Below are 21,396 nucleotides of genomic sequence, written 5' to 3' on the forward strand. Positions count from 1 at the left end.
GGAATGCCGCAGCATTCGAGAAAACTTTTTAAAAAGCGGCCTTTATCCTTTTTAACCGTACCGTGAGAATTTATGACTACAGCATGACTATCATTAAATTATACAGAGAGCGTAAAATCGTGCCGTTGAAACGTTTATCAAACTTTCGTTTAACTAACAGCTATCAAGCAATTTTCGTCGTAACTCTAACGAAGCTTCTCTCAAATCCGCAATAATGTAGCAAAGTCCATAAATTTAGTGGGCGAGACTCCACCACAAAGTTGGTTTGCGGATTTTATTGCCGAGACGATTATAACTTTGTCGCACCTGCGACGATTATGGTGGACATCGTAGGGGCGCGTTTACTCCACTTTGGCAACGTTAAATTTACACGTTGTACAAATCTTCTCTCGTTACGGTAAAGACCGCACAAGTGTCTGTTTTCAGAAATCACGTTAATTATCGTCGTAGCGCGCTACGACCACGTCGCTTTTATCGTTTCGTCTTAAATCTCTCGAGCACCGGCGGAACTAGCGACTTAACGATACCGCAGAGTTGAATTTCATTCCATGTGCAAAGATATCAGGGCCCTTATTGTTAGTAGTCTCTTGTGCCGCGTCGCACAATACACAAATGACTTTTGCGGAAATCCACGTCAACGTTCGACAATTATTCAATTATATAGCGATTATACTGGAATGGAATACTGGCGTGCACTTAACGCGGTGTACTTAACGGTTAAGTTTTGCGAGCCCTTGTGAAAGTCGCGCACAATGTACGTATGAGTAAACTAAACTTTGGAATATTCTGTTTGTTCCGCTCGAACCAATAAGATAAGACTGCACCAGCTGCATTGAGACAGCTTTGCACCGGAATAAGGAGATTTCAGAACCATCCGAGGAGACAATTAATAAACAATGGCTTTATTTTTTATATACATATATATACACACACACACACACATTTATATAGTGATATAGTGATATTGAGGCCAAAGTTGCTCGCACAAATTACTTTGTTAGACATTTGATGAATCTAAATTCTTCTCTTTTACGATGCAAACTTTCTTCAGAGCGCGGATTTACGGTACTTTAATATGAACTTTGAGACGCCCTAAAACTTTGACGTTTTACTTGCCTCGTACAATGTCCGGATGATGACGTGACAAAGTGGAAATTTATACCGTGGTCACACTTACACGAAGGCGAAGGAAGCAGAAAATTTTATGGATATTCGATCGTATTTTCGGCTCAATTCGCGTCGAAATTGGGAGAATTTCGAGGTAGCTACGCTGAAGGGCAAAACACTTTAGAAGTTTGTTGCACTCACATATATATTACCGAGAATGCTCCGGTAGTTTGCGTGTTCTTCTGACCACTCCCACGACTACTGTCACACATTTATATAGTGATATAGTGATATTGAGGCCAAAGTTGCTCGCACAAATTACTTTGTTAGACATTTGATGAATCTAAATTCTTCTCTTTTACGATGCAAACTTTCTTCAGAGCGCGGATTTACGGTACTTTAATATGAACTTTGAGACGCCCTAAAACTTTGACGTTTTACTTGCCTCGTACAATGTCCGGATGATGACGTGACAAAGTGGAAATTTATACCGTGGTCACACTTACACGAAGGCGAAGGAAGCAGAAAATTTTATGGATATTCGATCGTATTTTCGGCTCAATTCGCGTCGAAATTGGGAGAATTTCGAGGTAGCTACGCTGAAGGGCAAAACACTTTAGAAGTTTGTTGCACTCACATATATATTACCGAGAATGCTCCGGTAGTTTGCGTGTTCTTCTGACCACTCCCACGACTACTGTCGTGTCGTCACATGGTCCAAAAGTTTTCCGTTGATCTCCAGCGGTTCTCGTTGAAATTCCAAACACAGTTCGCGCACATACGCGCCACGTGAATATAGCCCGCTCTTTCGCTCTCTGTCTCTGACATCGAGTTTCAATATTTTCTCAAGAAGTTATTTGAATGGCGCGTCACCGATCTTTTCCAACCATTCGTGGTAATAAAGCTAGCCAATATTTAAGAAAGCATAATATAGTTCGATACGAGAATGGAATAATATATTTTATCTCCTTATATCGAGTCCCACATGTTTTAAAATATACGATCATGTCGTGAATATCTCGAAAAATATGCGGAAAAACAAAAAAAGAATTTATATCAAATATATTTGTTATTTTTTATTTATTTAATTATACGTTCAAAGATCAAGATTAAATAATTTAAATTATTATTCAAGATGTATGTGAATAAATTGAGACAATATTGAAACGTTTGCACGTGATAAAGAAAGAAACATAAGTCAGTCATATTGAATACTCTCTAGATTTGAAAAAAAAATAATTTCTCATGACGAATCAAAAGCGATGCTCTTTTACGGGACTAAATTGTGTAAATTGACATTGTCGAGCAACTTGCGTCGCATCGACCACGAAACGTTCGTAATTTCATTTCGGTGAACGAACGGACATCGAGTTTGCTATCGATGACCCGGATGGGTCTCTTCCGCGTTGCGGATACAAAAGCCGGATTAATGACGTTGTAGACGACGGCCGAAGCGATCTCGAATACGGTAACGAAACCTAAAGTTTCGAGAAGGAATTAAAATACTATAAGCTCCTGCAATTGCGTTTGATATTCGTATTATGAATTCAACAATCTTTAAACAAACATGCCGTTTTACTGGCTGACGCTATAGGTACTCGTTGAATATGAATAGGTTGCTTTTTTCGACCCACGTTGACAATAGCGAGAAGAATCCGGGTCTCTCTACCTGCCTACGGTATTCATCTATCTATCTTTTCAAACAACCATCTCGACAAGTGCAGAATAGAAAGCGAGAATATATTGCTTCTGAAATAGTTTTATCCTAGTACTTTTTAAAAAGTAAAGAACATTTATACAAAAATCTGTGTACATAAGTGCGCAACACAAATAAATTGAATTATCTCTCTGTTTAATTATTTTAATATATTTTATTTAATAAATTTAACACACAGTTATATATATATATACTCGACTACGAGGAAATGTTTTATTAAGTGATAATGCTTTGGTCTCGCGCGGTCTTTGAACTGAACGAACATGAAATTAATTCTAGATGAAAGACGAAATATCTATATGTAATCTTTTAAAGCAATGCTGGAATATTAATGACGATTGAATTATTTGTCGCGGATAAATTTCTCTCTCTCTCTCTCTCTCTCTCGTTCTCTTTTTCAAGATCTTTTTCTTTAACGAAAGATTTGCATTAATTGATAGAAATTGCAATACATTTTCTCTGAATCGTAATAGAGAATCTGTGTCTTAGACGCGTTATTCGCAATAAAGATCGACGGCCAAGGTCTTCGATTACGAAAACCAAGGACTTTTGGGGAATGACGGTTAATAGTTTTTAACTGAGAAAACTCGTCATCTTTTCTTTCGGAAGACGTCGAAAAGCTTGGCCTTTTGTTGGAGCACAAGCGAGAAACTTGAACCGAAAGGTATGAGACGTGACGGGAAAGTTCAATCAAGGGATTCCGTAGAGTTGCATATACGCGGTAAAAGCACACCGGTGCTTAAGCGTAACGAACGTTACGTCAAAATCCACATGAAATAACGCGTGCCGACGGTTATTCAGCAGCGCCACCGTATTCCGCACACCCTAGAATCTCGTTACCCGCGTTCCATCGTGTCTCTCGTATACCAACCCCGGAAATATTTTCTGTTAAATGAACTTTCTTCCCTGGATACGTAATTTCGGTTGTCTTATAATCTCTCTCTAATTTATTTTTTATATTTCGATTAATAGAGATGTGTGACGTGTAGAAAGTTTTATGGTTTTAATTTAGCTTAATCTCTTACTCGTGCAATTATTTTACACATTCAACGACTTAATTTTTTTTATTCGCGAATAATTACTTGAATAATTTCAAGGAAAAAGATATAGATTAATTCCGAAAAATTTTTTCTTTAAAACAAAAATTATAATCTTGCTAAAAAATTATGTAAGCGATTACTTTAAATCTGTAGATTTAATTGCTACATCTGATTAATTTGGGATAATTGAAATATTTTTTTTTCAAATTTTATTAATGACGTTGATTATCTGAAACATGCGTTGCCGTGTATATATAGCGATAAAGAAAATGTAATGCTGAGCCAGCTATGAATTTCCGCGTGAGCTACGCCGGTTGTCATCAGAGACGGATTGAAGGGGACAATGAAAGAAAGGACGGTAACCCGCACACAGGCTAGCGGAACGGTACGTTTACGAGACTCCGCTAAACGCTGTGCTTCCGAGAGACGATGGAATGAATGATGAACACTCGAGAGACACTGCGAAACGTTGCGTTTACGAGGCAGCGGAAGACTGCATTTATACGGAAGATAGTAATATGGTTTTACTAGAGACAGTGATGTATTCGGCTTTAAATCGCGAGTAACGTATAAATTTACAACCATTCCCCGAAAAAAGAAGAAAGATTATCTTTCTCTAATTTCTAAAATTTTAAAATATGAAAGTAAAGAGATTCGCAAAAAAAAAAAAAAGATTATCTTTCTCTAATTTCTAAAATTTTAAAATATGAAAGAAAAGAGATTCGCAAAAAAAAAAAAAAGATTATCTTTCTCTAATTTCTAAAATTTTAAAATATGAAAGAAAAGAGATTCGCAAAAAAAAAAAAAAGATTATCTTTCTCTAATTTCTAAAATTTTAAAATATGAAAGAAAAGAGATTCGCAAAAAAAAAAAAAAGATTATCTTTCTCTAATTTCTAAAATTTTAAAATATGAAAGAAAAGAGATTCGCAAAAAAAAAAAAGAAAAATAATTATTGTGTGAATTGTAATTATCATCACGCAATGTGTGTGCGAACATGAAGAATCTCGATAAAAAATTGAATTTATAAGTTTAAGGGGCGTTATAATATATAAATCCGCTACTGGCAAGAAGCAGTAAGAGGATGCGTTTGAGAGAGATGGGAAAAAGATATGCTTGCTAGAAATGGCAAAGCAATGGACTTGTGAGAGACGACGGAAGGATGCATTTACTAGTGGCTGCAGGGGCGGTCTACAATTTTTTTTTTTTTTTTTTTTTTTTTTTCTTTGAGAAACTTACTTTACTATTAGTGAATTTAATGAAACGCTACACGCTTCTATCTTTTTCCAAGAGGATAAATTATCTAATGAAAGACTTATATAAAATGTACGAAAAATATGAGAAAAATGTAGGAAAACGATTATACGATACATACATACGATTAATTTTTATATGTATCCTAAAATAAAATGTTCTTTCTCGTTTACTATAATATTTTTTATCAATTTAATTTAATTTATAATTAGTTTCTTTAACATTACATTTAAATTAATATTAAATTTTTATTCCTATAAGAGAAAAGGAGAAAATGAAGGAAAAAGTGAGAGCTGACAGGAAAATTTGATTAGAGGATGCGCAAACGCTTACGCATTTATTGTCATGTATTTTAATTTAATATTCCACAACAGTAAATCTATAAGAAAATAGTAGTCAATTCATAAAGGCGGCGATGTAAGAGAGAGAGAGAAAAAGAGAGAGAAAGAGAAAGGTGCTATACAACTCGCCGTCTTTGTCGCAGACAGCGGCAGCGGATGAAAAAAGGGAAAAGTGGTAGGGGAAACGAGAATGGGGGAACTCGGTGAGCGCGGTGCGCGGTGCGTGACTGCGCAGTCAGTAGTCAGTCCGTCGGGAAACGCGCGGTTGAAAGGACGCATGACATCTTGTCGGAACGTTCCGTACACGTGGTCGCGCGAACGTATTTCTTTCTTTTCTCGCGCCGATGATTTCCGGAAGAAACGCGTGTGAGTGTGTTACGTGTGCGTTTGTGCGTGTGTTATATGCAACCAAGTGTAATGTGGTGTAGGGTCTGACGTGCACCGACGACCACCGTGATAGCCTAACCTAACCCCGACGCTGCGGAATGAAGTAATGGTCAGCTTTAAGAGCAACAACGTACCCAGGTATTTTTCTCGATGCACTCGTACGGATTCGTTCGATCCGCTCGACGACCGCAAATCTCCGCTCGGAAACCTTACACAGACGGAAGGGATTAAGCGAGAATTAAATGAATTATTTTTCATCGACGTGTGTGTTTGGTTTTAACATGAATATTAAAGCGCGAACGTTGCGCGTTTTCTGTTTTTTTTTTTTTTTAAATGCAAACGCAGTGAATCCTTTTACGTTTCACTAAATCGAATAATTTCAAATTAATTCGATTAATTCCATTTATAAATTATGTCGAGTAAATTTGTTGTACGTAGTTGTGACGAAAATAATTTCGCGCTACGGCACAAGATTGTGTAACAATAATCATCTTACGTACATCATACTTAATGTACGTGCGCGCGAACGGAACGACGTTAACGCCGTTAAAAAATTCATAGTTTTCAAGACGCAGTTAGAATTCGTCACTAGATGCTGGGGGAGATAAAGTAGACGGAGCGCACGTGCACGCGTGCATCTTATAAAAAGAATTTCTCGTTCCGAACAATACTCGAGACTCCAATATGTCTAGCGGTGCTTCCGCGCGAGAATTCTGCATGGCGAACGTTCTTCCGTAGCAATAGCGCCAATTCCAATCATTATTTGGAGTATTCCGATTGAAGTACCGGGTTAATGGCAAATGTAGGTACCGTGATTGCGTTTGTCGATACGCTCCGGCACGGCTAATCTATATTAACGAACGATTACGATCTCTAAATACGAACAGAAAAAAAATTCATATATTACGAATTGTACTATTCGGATTAATCTTTAAAAATAATTTTGCTCGCGATGTAATATCGAAGAATTTTCATACTCATGTTATGTTTACAAAAGTTTGGTGGTTTATCGGAACGTAAACACGGTAAGGAAACGATGCTTAATTAAAAATACAAACTGTACACAAAAGAAAAGAAGAAAACATAGGGCTTTCGAGACCACCTCGATGACGATGGCGTATTGGAGTGCTATTAAAGTCAAGTATAGAACGTCTCCTCGTGTGTGTGTGTGTCTAAAGTTGCTTGCTTTCAGCAAGATTCGAACGTCGAGCATATGCTCGCCGTATGCGAGCGAAATGACTTGTAACACGATAACGAATTGCCCAAATGCATCTTTCGGTATTGTATTTATAAACCGACGTCACTTATACCTCCTACGATGCACGATCTATTTTTTTGTGAAACTTATAAATCGCGTTGTATCTTAATGAAAAAGAAATCGAAAAGAACACCACTGCATGAAAGAAACGCGAGATTAATATACTTTTTATCTCCGGTACTTTAATTATCGATAAGTATTGATTATCAGGTTATTAACGATGACAGATCAACTTTATCCGATTGCTATCTAAATATTAACGGAACATCGGTTGTCTGACGTTTTTGAAAGACGAAGTTATTTGTGTGGTACCGTTTCGATCGCAAACATCGGAAGACCTGTTGTGGCCATCTCCTGGCCGATGTAAGGTAATTTCCAGTCAGGTAGCATCTGCCGCGGAAGCCAATGCCCGCATGAACGAGAGAGATATCTCGTCATCAGTTTCCGATTATCATACTTTTCTACCTTCTCTTTTTCGCTCCGTTTTTTCCATCGTTCGGTCGTTTCGATGCAAAAGTTTACGCACGATGGCACGACTTGTTCGCGATCATCTAATATAAGCCGTAATATTATTATCAATGAGAACGAGAAATAAATCCATCAGATTAAAAAATGTTATTGTGAAATTGGCTTTTATCGATATCATGAGATAAAACTAAGAATCGATTCCTCTCTGACAGTCGCTAGATCTAAACCTCAGTTTATTATACGCATTAATGCCTTTTTTTTATACTATTAGAGTTGAAAGAACAAAGAATAATTAATTAAGACGGTGATTCAATTTATTTTATTGAAAATCTTTTCTTTAATATTGGAGCAGTGTAATAAATATGCCTGTGCAAACTTTTTAAACTTTAATTATTCATAAAATTAAGAATTATAAATCTCAAAAATTTTTAGTCTAATATACAAATCTTATCAAGATTATTATTATTTTTTTTTTTTAACGAATTTTGAATAATTCTATCCAGTAATAATATATTTGATTAAAGATATTTTATTACAAGCTATTGAATATATTTCGAAAATTATTTTATTGAAAGAACTCAAATATATATTGTCTGCTAACGTCATTTAAAAAAAATTGCAACAGATGCTATTGCAGAATTTTTATCGCGCATTCTCTGGAGCGTATTTGCGAGCTCTCGAATATCGCAAACCGCTCGTTGGGAATCGCTGCGTTAAGGTTGAGAGATTTTACTGATGTCGGAGGAATCGACCCTGAAAAGATCGTGCCGATCCTTCGAATGTACGCGGCAATATGCTCTTACAAAAGGTTTACTGCACCGCAATATCGGAAGTAAACAATTTGGAATTTCCTTATATTTCCGCAATATTGTTTTCAGACTTTCGTTGAATGAATAAAGTCTCTTCTCGAGATCTCCTTTTTTCTTTCTCTCTTTGGCATTAATATTCTCTTATGTATAGAGGAAAAAGATTTTAATAATCAACTCTAATTTTACAGTATAACAAGTTTAAAAAAAAAGAGGAATACACATTTATGTTAGTAGATGTTTTATAAATTTATAGACATATGCCATGTCTTTAATAATATGTTATCGAGATATGGTATTGCTATATTACATCTTATATTAAAAATTTTGCGAATAATATCAGCTACAGTTTTCTTTAGACTGCAGTGTGCAAAGTTGAAAATAATATCGATGCGCATGTGAAAAACAGAAAATGCAACTGTTTGAACGTGGAACTTTATATCTCTACGGTTTTTCTTTTTTACTATCGCTATACAAAAAAAAAAGGGGGTAAAAATTTTTTATATTGCAATCTCATTCGTTTATTTACTTACATTTTATAGTGTGCGTATTCTTTTTATTGCAAAAAACGCGAGTCGTAATTTTTCGTGAAATATATAAAGTTCGAGACGTATACTCTGTGGCCTGGAATAAAGCGTGTCTTTGCCGTCACTTTGAAACGTTTATACGCTCAAATACTTGACAATTTTCCCTTCTGTCTCAGCTTGGCGCTTCTCTCGTTTATTCTTTTCTTCTTTCGTCGAGCTCGCATAACTTATTGTACATACGAGTACGGAATTGCACGGATACATGAACCACTGTGTTCTTTCGTGACTCCCCGTTAAACATTTGCGACGAACCCTCTCAGGACTTGCACGACGGTCTTGAATTACGTACGTCGCGAGCACCGGTGTTCATGGCGGTTTTAGGACTTGCATTTTTAAATCGTCCTACATATTGATCCAAACTCGCCGATAGTTTGAACGAAGCGAAAATTCCTGTTTAAATTTACCTTATAATCCTTTGCGAAAAATCCGTATATTCGAGAAACAAAAGTTCAAAAATTATCGATACCGACATATCGAAGCTGCTGAAAAAAATTAGAGAAACAAGAAATGAAATAAAAAATATAGCTCTTCTAAAAAAATTTAAATAAGGATTAAAAAGGCCGATACATATACGAATTGCAGATAATCCGTGCAATATAATACAATAATAATTATAATAACGAAACACTTTTTTACTCAAGTTATTATCAATATATTATTTAAATGACATTTTTAAAGAGTCTTAAGGAATCCAAAAGGAAAAGATACTCGTGCCATTGTTAGTATTCGTGTGTTGTTTATTCTTGCTCTCGTCTAATTACTGCAGTTCACTGTTACATGCGTGAATCTTGATAACACACCGACGCGGCGCGTCTAATTATTCTCTTTCACGAAACGCACGTCACAGTCTTCATTTTGTCCCAAGCATCGCTATTCTTAGAAGTTTGTGCTCCCGCCTTCGTTTCGGAGCATATACTCGGGTCGATGGTGTGCAATCAAAGTTCTGTCTTGCATAGAATTATTATCGGTTATTAAAGCTTATCAAACTTGTCGGCAAAGTACGATGTTTTGCCGTCTTATGAGAAACTTTTAAAGTCTCGTTAGAGTGATGAGAAGGATATTAGTTTATGTGAAGACTGTTGCATGCATTATATATTTATCGCAAGTATATGTGTTTTTTCCTTTCTTTTTCTTTTTATCGGGCGACTAAATGATAGCGGCATGATAAAATGGGGAAACTAGTTCGTTGGGGTAGATAAGAGTCCTTGACACTTATAAAAAAAGACCTGAATCGTTCCTTTCAACACTTCCGGTCTCACGTTCGGTTTCACGCGCTACTACGATAAAATCATTTACTTACGAAACGTCACACAATTTTAAACATAATCATAACACGAATTTTCACTTTGGTTAAGCTTAAATTTTTTTTGCAGTTACTATGGAAGATGTAAATTAGAACGCGAATTAAATAATTGAAATTGCGACATATCGATTTTTGCACAAATTGTTGGTATTTATGCGTTAATATAATTACAGATTTGTTTTATAATTTCATATTTCTATTCTGAAATTTATAAGAAACGAATACGTTTTTCTTATGCAGAGCAAATTTACGTTTGTTAGAAAATCTCAATTTTTAATTAGTGGACCAATGTTTTCTTTCGTAAACAGAAATTCGAATATATGAAAATGTTTCAAACAAATACCAAAGTTTTTGAACTCGTGTATTATGCACACACTTTACCAGAATTTCAGAATAAAGGGGTCCAGGTGCGATGGTACTTTATGACCGGAAGTACGAGCGGCCCTCTGTAATTACTGGCAGGTGTGAAAACAAATCGAGTCCTACAAAAATTCATAATGAGAAACACATTGAAAGAGACATTTTGTGCATTGTAGCTTCTCTTATTTACAAAGAAGATTTTTCACCAATGATGAGGCCATTAATTTAATTTTAGACATCATTCAATACACATGTATCTCTTTTTATGAATCTGTATTTTATTGTTGATAAAGTATTTTTTATTTTTAGAATTTATTATATTTTATATTGGTCAATAATTTTGATAAATATCAAAATGATAAATATCAAGGCGTGACGTGCCACGATTAAAATAAGCATTAGATTTGATTCGAAAAAAAAAAAAAAGATTAAATACACAACTGATTTGATAACATGTTATCAATTATTGGATAAAAATTAGAGCTCTTTGTATATTAAAATTGATTTTGAGAAAAACATGTATGATAAGCGTTTTAATATCTATTAAAGGAAAAACAAAAATAAATAACATAATTTCTCAAATATTAAGTTTAATTTAAAAAATGGGAGAAAAGATAAGAAAAGAAGAGAGGATGTTTTATTTTTATAAACAAATTTTTTATAGAATAGAGTGAGAAGATTTAAGATAATAGTTTTACTTTGCTCTGCAGATACTTTATTACAAGAAGATAGGAGCTCAAACAGATACAATGTTTTATAAATTTTTTCATCTTGATAAATTTGCATTCTCATTTATGAAATTAATAAATTTATACCATCTTTTTATGTGACTCTTTAATTATCTGTCTAAAATCAACGTTTTGCGAATCTGATTTTATCTTACGCTGGTTGTTACCGACAGAAGACATCCTTCTACACGGTCGACCATTGGTACGGTACCATCGGTATATACCCGGTGGCAAAAAGAATAACCGGGCGAGAGAATTTCATCATCGGTCGTCTGATCAAGTTTTTTTCCCGTTGATGTTTCAGCGAGCAGTCGACGCCACATCGCCATCTGCTTGTGTCTTTGCGAGGTACCCTGAGCCATTCTCATAATCATCAGCACAACCATTCTCACAGACATGAACCAGCACCACTACCACCGACGTATCTCACCCCTCCACCACCACCAGCGTCGAATTACATCACGGTGCAACGCGGCTGCGTTTTGCATTCAAGGTAAGTCACAACTTGGTTTTTATCGCCCTAAGGACTGATTTAAAGGGCTGATGAATTTGCTGCTAATATATTTTAATAGACGTTATTTATTTCAACGACTTTTCTTTAAAGTTGTACAGATTTCAAAATCATAGTGTGTTGTAGAAAATCGTAAAAAAACAAGTATTATTTGTCTTTAGACATGAGACTCAGATTTTTTATTCGCAGTCTTGTTATATATGTTATTAAATTTTATATTTTTGTTCCTTGATACGGTTCATCTGTTATCAATTCAGTCTTTTTATCTTTATTATACAATATATATTATTAATTCTCTACATAATAACGGGAAATATTTTACGATTCTCACTTTATCATAATGAAATCTTTGCATAAGAAGGAAAGAGAATAGATGCCAAAGCAAAATATGCTGAGGGCGGTGTACTCCTTTTAAGACGATTTCTACACCTACGCATATATCTTTAATAAAAGGCGCAAAAAATGCCGAGACTTGTTTTTCTCGCGAAATATATTTGATATTCAAAGCAACATGACGTGAGAATAGACGAACAGATTGATCGTGCTGCTCTGCTTATTGCGGATTCTATGATAGCACGATGTGTTATTTAATGCGTGTTTGGCAGCAATCAATTTCGAGAATCGAAAGTTCTTAGTAACATTAAATTTTAATTATAACTTTGATCATATCGTTCTATATGATTTTGTTCTATTACGAACTCTTTCTTCAAAGTATTGTCTCTCGAACGTCTATTGAATGCTTACTGTAATCCATTATTTTAAAACGCAAACAACTTTAATTCCTCTCTAACTCATCTTTTATTTCTTTTTTATTTAAATAATCAATCAGAATCTTTTTGACATTTTTCTGATTTGGCGAAGTAATTTTTATTCGATAATATTGAGTTAATTTACGGATTTTTTGACGAATTTATGAAATATATTTTTGTAGTAATTATTTTTTTATCGGATATCCTTCTTTTTATTTCCGCCTTTCTCTATTTTTCTCAAATATCTTATTTCGCAACTCTCGTTGTTGCAAATGATATTTTCGATAACTCAAAGATGCGGCAAGAGTGTCATTTAACATGACACGGAATACCGCTTCTGGTAACGACACGATTCTCACTATCGCTCGTGGACATAAACCGCCTAATGTCGTTGCGAAATTAGATCGGCGTAGTTCGCATTAAATGGAAGTAAGAAGGATACCAGGGAGCTCGAAGAAAGTGGTCGAAGAACTTGTTCAACGCTCTCTTTTTCTCTTTCGAAAGGGGGCTCCGAGTTTTCCTCATCGTTAAATCTCGTACAGCGCTTCGGAATTTTTGTTGAACGAACGTACCGTAAACTCGTCCGGATATCCGCGAGCAGCTTTTTTAACTTCTTAACTGCCAAGTTTTTGCCGTAGCTTACGCGACCCATGTCGCCTATAAAGAAATCGCAAGAAACGGCGAACTGCATTAGTGCAGCAGAAGCTTGAAGCAATACCGCAAACAAGTCCAAGTGCGATATTGATTTTGCGCGAGTAGATTCAATAGCAGTATGTAGTAACCGTTGCATTTTCGAAGTGCAACTTGGCAAATAAATTTTCAGCCCGAAACAAGTGCCTTGCTAGTATATATTTTTCGAAAAATAATTAAATCTTTAATTTAATTTCTATACACAGTATCATCGGGACTTTGCATATGATGATGTATGTAAAACATAAATAAATGAAACAATATATGATTAGAGGCATAAGTAAGAGAAAAGAGAGAATTCAATTAATGTGTTTTGTCACACGTGACAAATAGTCTTTTGTGTCGCGAATATTTTTTCAGATCCGCAAACACACGCACAATAGAGATTAATTAAACAAGCGAGATTAATTTTTAATCCGCTCGTGCCGCTTTCTTCGTTCGAGCGACTTTGTTTTAATTCCCACGCTGGTCGATTCACTTTCTGCTTTATTTCGTGAAACGTATTCCGTGATATCCGGTCGAACTTGGGGGTCCTCGCTGTCGCGGCATTGTCTATGTGAAATAAGTTTATCCACCGAGCCATCTCCACCATAACGGCGCCGAGAGTCTCGTCGCGCCATTACCAAGCGAGATTAATTTTTAATCCGCTCGCGCGTGCCGCTTTCTTCGTTCGAGCGACTTTGCTTTAATTCCCACGCTGGTCGATTCACTTTCTGCTTTATTTCGTGAAACGTATTCCGTGATATCCGGTCGAACTTGGGGGTCCTCGCTGTCGCGGCATTGTCTATGTGAAATAAGTTTATCCACCGAGCCATCTCCACCATAACGGCGCCGAGAGTCTCGTCGCGCCATTACTTTTCATCCCTTATCCTCTTGTACTTTTTCCATCCTTCCCGCTGAAATGTAAAAACGTGTTCGCTATTCGCGACCGGGCTAGGAAGTTCATACTCGCTTTCGTGCCTTTTTCGCACAATAATGAAAACAAATTTAATTGTATGCACGGTAATAGAGACACATTGTTTATAGTCGGCATACTTCTCATTTGAATCTCGTTTTTTGCTTTGTATCTCCATTCTTGGGATGTGGCGTCATACTGTAAATTGCTCGCGTTGAGAATTGTTTGAGCTGTTTTTACGGTATGCGCAGAATCGTCTTTGGTGCTTGAAATTGTAGCTGCATCCACAGCCTTTGTAACTGCATCCACAGTTTAACTTCCGTATATTTCCGTCATATTTTATATTCCTTTTTCATGCTTTTATGCTTTACATTAACGTAATTGTATAACGTAAGTAAAATTAACAATAGAAGATAATCTCCAAAGATAAATTATTATCATATTTATCATCTCGATAATAGAATGTTAGCCGGGAAAGCGTTTGATTGTGCATAAACTTTTCGAGACGTATTTGATATACTAATTTTTAATTCCATCAAAATTATATTATGATCATTTTCAATTAAACTTAGGAATAAAAGTATGCATGTTCTGAAAATTGTAAATTCAGAAATTTTGCGTTTTGTTAATTTAATATAATCTGAGGCTTAACAAACTAATCTCGTGACAAATAGATTTCAGAAACACGCGTGTATTCTTCCTCTTCTTCTTTATCTCTCTTTCTTTCCATCGCGACGTCGACGCGTCGTCGTCTCCCTTCGTCTTTCTTCACGAGCGAGTGATAACGCGTGATTAACGTTCTCTTTATCCGGCATCAAGATTTTTTCCCTCTCTATTCATTCTTACCGACTCGCAATAGGTCGAGATTCGACCTGGACGGGTTTCGCTTATCCTCGTTGAAATTTCGCTTCTGTTCTCACCTTTCGTATTCTATCGTTTCCCTCTCATTTTTCTGAGATAGCTGCTTTTGCATCCCACCTGTCGCCCACGCGCTTTTAAGCGACAAGAAAAAACGACAACGAGAAAAATGCGCGCGACGAAAATTACTGCGAGCCCCTCGTCACTTTCTTCTCCGCCATTAAATGCTCTCGATTCATCGGATGTCGGACCGGAAATTTTCGCCGTGTCTTTTCGCCGCGATTCTGTTTCCTCCGAGTTTTCTTCGAGTCGTCGAAATTCGAGCCACGCACGAAATTAGTTTCGACAGAAGGACGAAGAACGTCGACGACTTGGAAAAACGGTTTATCGATCTTCGGCGGAGCACAACATAAACGAGACACGAGGTTAATCGATACCACAATTGACTGCATCTACTTTTGAATACGAATAATTGAAAGATACTATTTGTTAAAATATGGTGGACGTATCTTTTAATAGAAGACAATTAACTTTTAATTTAAGACGGAGCAAAATTGAAATGTAAATGAAAGAGCTAAATGAAAAAAGAGTCAAGGGTTTGCGAGAGAAATTGCCATGTGGTGGAAATCGTAATAGGGAGAGGAAGAAGAGGGTTGTAAAAGGGTTCCCATTCGATCGAATCTTATCGGTTAGTCTTGCTCGAGGCGTTGTTCCAATCTCTTCGTACCGATTCCGAATAGTATCGATGCACTGATGTGAGACAAGGACAACATACGAGTGCAGGACAATGTAGACTCGTTGTTTATTTCGCTCCTCATGCTGCGTGCATAAAAATGTCCGTTGTCGAAAATAGCCCTACATTTTTGCAACATTCAAAAGTGGAAAAGTGAAAAACTTTGAGCCGCGTGTCCGTTCGCGAAATTTTTCAATATTTTTGCGAGAATGTCATGTACGAACGAAGTAAATTTCTTAGTACGCTTTTACAACCGTGAGGGGATAGAAACTTATGAATCATCGACTGTATTTTGCATGAATTGTCTGCAATGGCATTAAAAATGACGAGAGAAAGAAAAGAAAGAGAATATCTTTTAAGTATAATTTAAACATAAATTTAAATAAATATATATTGTTCTTATCTGAAAAAAAAAAAAAAAAAAATTTATTATGTATAAATGTATGCCTCTTTTATATTTAATATATACATATATTGTATAATGTTTTAACAGATTGAAATATTACTGATACTTGATACGGGATTGTAAACAAAAATTGTAACATACATGTAACGAAACATAGCGAAAAGAATTAACGGCTCGCATTCCGCTACGCTACTAGGCGCGCACATACTAGAATTTGCTGTAGGTACCGTAATGTTTCCGCAGGACAAGCCGAAGATGCTGGGGAGGTGAAAGAGAACGGTAGTGAATAGCCGGCGCGTTGTCTCGAAGTCTATAAATAACTTAAGTCCAGGCCGTACATCGTGTTCCCGGGGTGTTATTTCCTCCGCGAGATAGAGCATCCCCTGCTATCGGTCTTTGGTATCTTTCGCGGTCCTTGGAGAGAAAGTCTCTCTTTCTCCCTTGGACGTTCGGCTATTAACTCCGCGAGGGAAAAGACTGCTATCGATGATAAATAGTTATACAAAAGTTTTTAGCGGAACAAAAAACTCACCGTAAACAAATTTTTATTTCCCCCAGAGAGTGGAGACTAGGGGTTATTCTTCGCGATATTCCGCGTCAAACGATAAAGTTGCAATTTACGGTGACGGATAATTTTTCTCGCAGAAATGCGTCTTAGTTTTGCGCGGTGGATATTGGAGCAGATAACTCGTCATCGATCGATCAATCTCGCTGGATCGTACAACGATTTAAAGATCGGACAACGATCGTCGCCTGTGAACGTCGCTTTAACCGGGTTTTGGATTATTAATCCGCGGAGACACGTACAATACCCGCGGTTAATTGCGCGCGCCACTGCAATGTTACTTTATCCCGTGGGTAAATTGAAGACTAGTTAATTAACTGCTTTTCTCCGTCGCGTTTCTCGACGCTACATCGGTGCATCGCGCGTCGTACGCTAATTAATTCCATTTTCATGCGCAACTTTTTAATCCACTTACCGTAACACCCGCGTTGACGCGTCGTCGCGTCGTCGCATCGTCGCGCTGCCCTCCTTCCAATTTCTTGCCGCTTTCGGCGCGAGGGATATTTATTTAAGCTCATTACTCTGCAATCCCTCGCGCTACTGGTAATTAAAAGCGATTATCTTCTGCATATTTCTACTCTGGAATTTGTACTTTTAATAAAAAGAAAAGTAATTATTTCTATCCTGTTTGCGTACCAAGATGAAAAACATTGACGAGCATTCAAATCTCTATCGTTAAATAAACGAGAAAAGATTTCATCTTTCGTATTACGCGAAATGGGGGAATGGATAATATTAATCTGCTGAGAGTTTATTAAAGTAGATATTCTTATTCATAAATATGTAAGATTTAAGATTTCGGCTCTGTGAAAGTTTGAGAGATATTTCAGAATTTTGCGCTGCAGTTTCAGTCGGGTTTTTCGTCTTTGATACGAATGTACGTAGCTCGCGATACACGACGTACACTACTTCTCGTTTGTCTCAATTTGAGACCAGTGCAAAGCACGTTCTAGCATCGTGTTTCAGGTGCCAAAGTTCTCCGAGATAACCCAACTCTCGTTCACGCATATGCATGTTACATAGATGCAAATATATTGTGCGTACAGACTTTATCCGAAGTTGTGTACAGTGTCTCTCTTGAAAGCCGCAATTGCAATCCGCGCATTCACGCATGTCTGATTACACATATGATTATATGTGACTACGGGTATATGTTACAAGCTTTTTGTAAAATCAATTTTTTTTTGCCATCGATATTTTACAAAAAGCCTAAGCTTTTCGTAAAAGAGCTGAATTTACAAAGATGTTACTACGATGTATCGTAAATATATCGAAACAGATAACGAACGATACTCTAGATTGCCACAAAAAATTACCATATTATCTCTAAAAAATTCTCTCTATTCTTAACGATCCAATTAATCACTCGTATTTTTTTTTTTTTCCGTCAAACTACGATCGAATGTTTTTTTTTTTCTATACTTTGCACATTGAAATTATTTCATTGATTATATTATATATAAATTGCATTGTGTGTGCGGATCCTTACACTATTATTCTTTCCTCTGCCTATTTATTTCTCGCGCAGATATTTCACACTCGGTGCCGCAAGCTCGAGATTTCACACCCAGTACCGGTACTGACGTACACACGCACCCTTGTCTCGTTGTCTTTACACGACCGCGTTCGTGCGGTCATGCATCTCACTAATGGTGTGTCTCCACGATGCATCGCTTTGTGCGCGGTGTTAGTTGAAGCCAAGTCGAGTGTCGTGCTCAGAAAAGCGATCCACCCTCGCGAGCGCGAGCGGACAACGGGGGAGCCTCGTCTTCTTAACGGCGTGTAATGGAGGCTGCATATTTAAGCAGCGAGATTTTCCGCGGGTGAATGGGAGCAATATTAACTTTATTATAACGCGTTATATCACACAATCGATCGCGTCTCTCGCGCATTACAATTTAACAGGTTTATCGAAGAGAAGGTGCAATGTCGACACGATATACTCCGACGTCAACGGGGAAATTGCCTTATTATTATCGCGCGACAGCGAGAATGTGCAACCATCGGTTCGTTAACTGCGGTCAACTTTACGGCTTTAACGGGAATGAGAGGAAAGTTTCAATAAGAAGAATCCACTTGTAACTTTGTCTACAAGAATAACTCTTTCGAGAGACCTCCTTAATCTTTTGCGCGACTCCACGTCCAGATGGATTATACGTGGTTGTTTGAAAAAATACTATTTTTGTCAACAGTTTTGAATAAATAAATTTTTTACTATATTTTAAGATCTCTACGATACGTGTAGTTTAAAGGACAGAATTGATTCTTACGTCGGCAACGCTAATGGCGTTAAAATAAATGTCGTCCCGTTTCTTGAAATTACTTGTCGGATCACAAAGGATTAACGTGAAAAAGAGAGAAAAACTCTCGCTGCTATCCTTTAACTCGAAGTGACCCCAGGGGGTGTCACTGTTACGATCTCGAGTCTCGCGATAACTATCCCGAGCGTGTTGTGAATATCAAGTGTTTTCCGAGTGGGAAAAACTCGTGGAATCTGCATTCTCTGTATCCGTTGCAACGGTAACACCGATGATGCGAGTGAAAGGTTCGGGTCGGTTACCGCGAATATATTTAACGCTCGGCGCAAAACAACCACGCAAATGCGATATTACGTAACGTGTGCAGGCGGCGGATTATGCCTGCGGCGTGTTACCCGGTTCAATGGTCTGCAGTCTGTGGCGATACCGTACGTTATTAACGAATAAAAGAGACGATATTGGCTGCAAAGTTTATCCGCGGCTTTATGGAAGAGTGCCACGTCTTACATGCCTGGCCGGATAACGAAATGCAAAAGCGCTCGACGAAAAGATCTCGATATAGTATACTAGACGCTCGAATAAAAAGGCCGCTCTTAAACTTAGCGAGAGTAAACGATCGGAGGAAAGAGAGATTCGAAGATTTTCTCGCATATTCGATATTATGAGATTCAATATTTAATCTCTCCTTTCGCGCACCGTGTCATAGAATTGTTAATAGCGTTTTTCTCTCTCTATCGCAACTTTTCATTCGACGCTAATATTACCTATAGCGGAGATACGAATATTGACACACGATAAGCTGTCTTGAGACAAGTAAGGAATTCAAATGACACATTTCCAAGTATCGCTCGAATTTCCTTTCGAAGCACATCGATCTCGCGAAGCGAAGCGTCTTGTGTCATCGGAGATACGAAATACGTGCCTTCAACTTCTTTTCACAAAGACCAAAGACCTCTGCATTTCCCTCGATCGAGGTCGAAGGGCCACGATGACATTAACAGAGTCGGATGACCGAAAATCATAGAGGGGAAAGACTTTTGTTCATTCGACGCGAGGAACAAAGGAAAGGAGCATCGACAAGAACAGTCTCGCCTGTTCATAAACATTTCGTGACTCGTTGCGCCGACAAACGCGGCGAAATTACGGTTCCCTAGCCCCGTATAGCATCATTCTGCATTAATACGACAATAACCTGCGTCTGTGTATCGCGCGCATGTGTATCGCCCGTGTTATATAATAAACACGTGCCCCATTGTTTGTTGCATAACCACATTACGGTGCAGCGCTCGCATATACGGTCGACTATACCGTAGTACAATTCGCAATAGGTATATCTTTACCGCACCATCTTTCAATTTTTTTAAACTATTTGAAACTAACTATCCCTTGACGAAGATTTTCGATCAAACGCCATATCTCTTTTCAGTATTTTAATAAAATTGTCTTTTTTTTGAAATTAATTTAAATTCTCATAGAACTTAACTATGAGATCGGCTTTAAGATTCTTTGTATTAAGCAGACGAAACTTTGTCTAGTTGTGCGTGGATACTGCGCGATCGATGGTGGAAAAATAAGAAACGATGAAGACATTAAGAATGTAAAGAGAACGCTTGTGTCACGCGATTTAGTAGGCTACGGGGAGACGAAAGGGATACCAAAGTTGGACACTGACCAAATGTAAGAGCTTCCTAGCTTTCACCCTGATAACCTCCTTTGAGGGCGACACGTCCATCGCAATTTGTTGACCTACGCGCGCGTGCGTGAAAGAGAGAACAAACTTGGTCGACGAGCATTCTCTATTCGATATTTATATTAAATGTTTAATCGATACATTTCTACCTTTAAATATTTTTGTAATCTTTTCGCAACTCGATCAAAGCAAAAGTCCATTATTAAAACTATATTTACTATCAATATATATATCGTAGGCGAGGCATGCAAAGTTTGACGAGTGAATATTTTTTAAAATATCGATGATGTGGAAAAGATATTATTAAGCATTTAGTAATGTTTAAATCTGTATATACGAATCGCGTGTAATCAGGAAAATGAAGATAGAACCACTGGCACAATATCGAGATGAAATCTCGATATCGAATGTCATTTATATAGTAAATATAGTAGACTCTGTCGGTGATACTTTCCAATGACGTCGCACACGCACACATGTTCAGCGGCAAGCATATCATTTTGCACGCGTGTTTACGGGTCACGTTGCTCGCTGCTATTCATTCACGACCGGAGGTTCTACCCTTGTCGCACTCGATCGTATGAAACGGCAAAGGGCCCCGCCGTCTAAAGAAAGATCGTTGACGGGCGATATTCCTGAAAGATCCTCTTTAATATTTCCTTCGTGATGGAATGGCTTAGCTACGT

The 21,396-nt window shown here is 37.3% G+C and overlaps 1 protein-coding gene across 8 annotated transcripts in view; it reads left to right on the plus strand.

Moving 5' to 3' along the window:
* Positions 1–21,396, plus strand: part of LOC115238383 — a 122,033-nt gene that overhangs the window by 30,658 nt on the left and 69,979 nt on the right. For 7 of the 8 annotated variants that reach the window (XR_003884492.1, XM_029812148.1, XM_029812155.1 and 4 more), the window contains exon 3: positions 11,660–11,848. Coding sequence is in view for 7 of the 8 variants with exons in the window: in XM_029812148.1 (XP_029668008.1) it covers positions 11,660–11,848 (189 nt within the window). In the remaining variant the exon portion in view is untranslated. Of the gene's footprint in view, positions 1–5,346; positions 5,984–11,659; positions 11,849–21,396 lie in introns of those variants that run through there. The other variant, XM_029812151.1, reaches the window with a different exon arrangement.

The sequence above is a fragment of the Formica exsecta genome, unplaced genomic scaffold (genome assembly GCF_003651465.1).
Source record: "Formica exsecta isolate Colony F162 unplaced genomic scaffold, ASM365146v1 scaffold333, whole genome shotgun sequence".
Taxonomy (NCBI): domain Eukaryota; kingdom Metazoa; phylum Arthropoda; class Insecta; order Hymenoptera; family Formicidae; genus Formica; species Formica exsecta.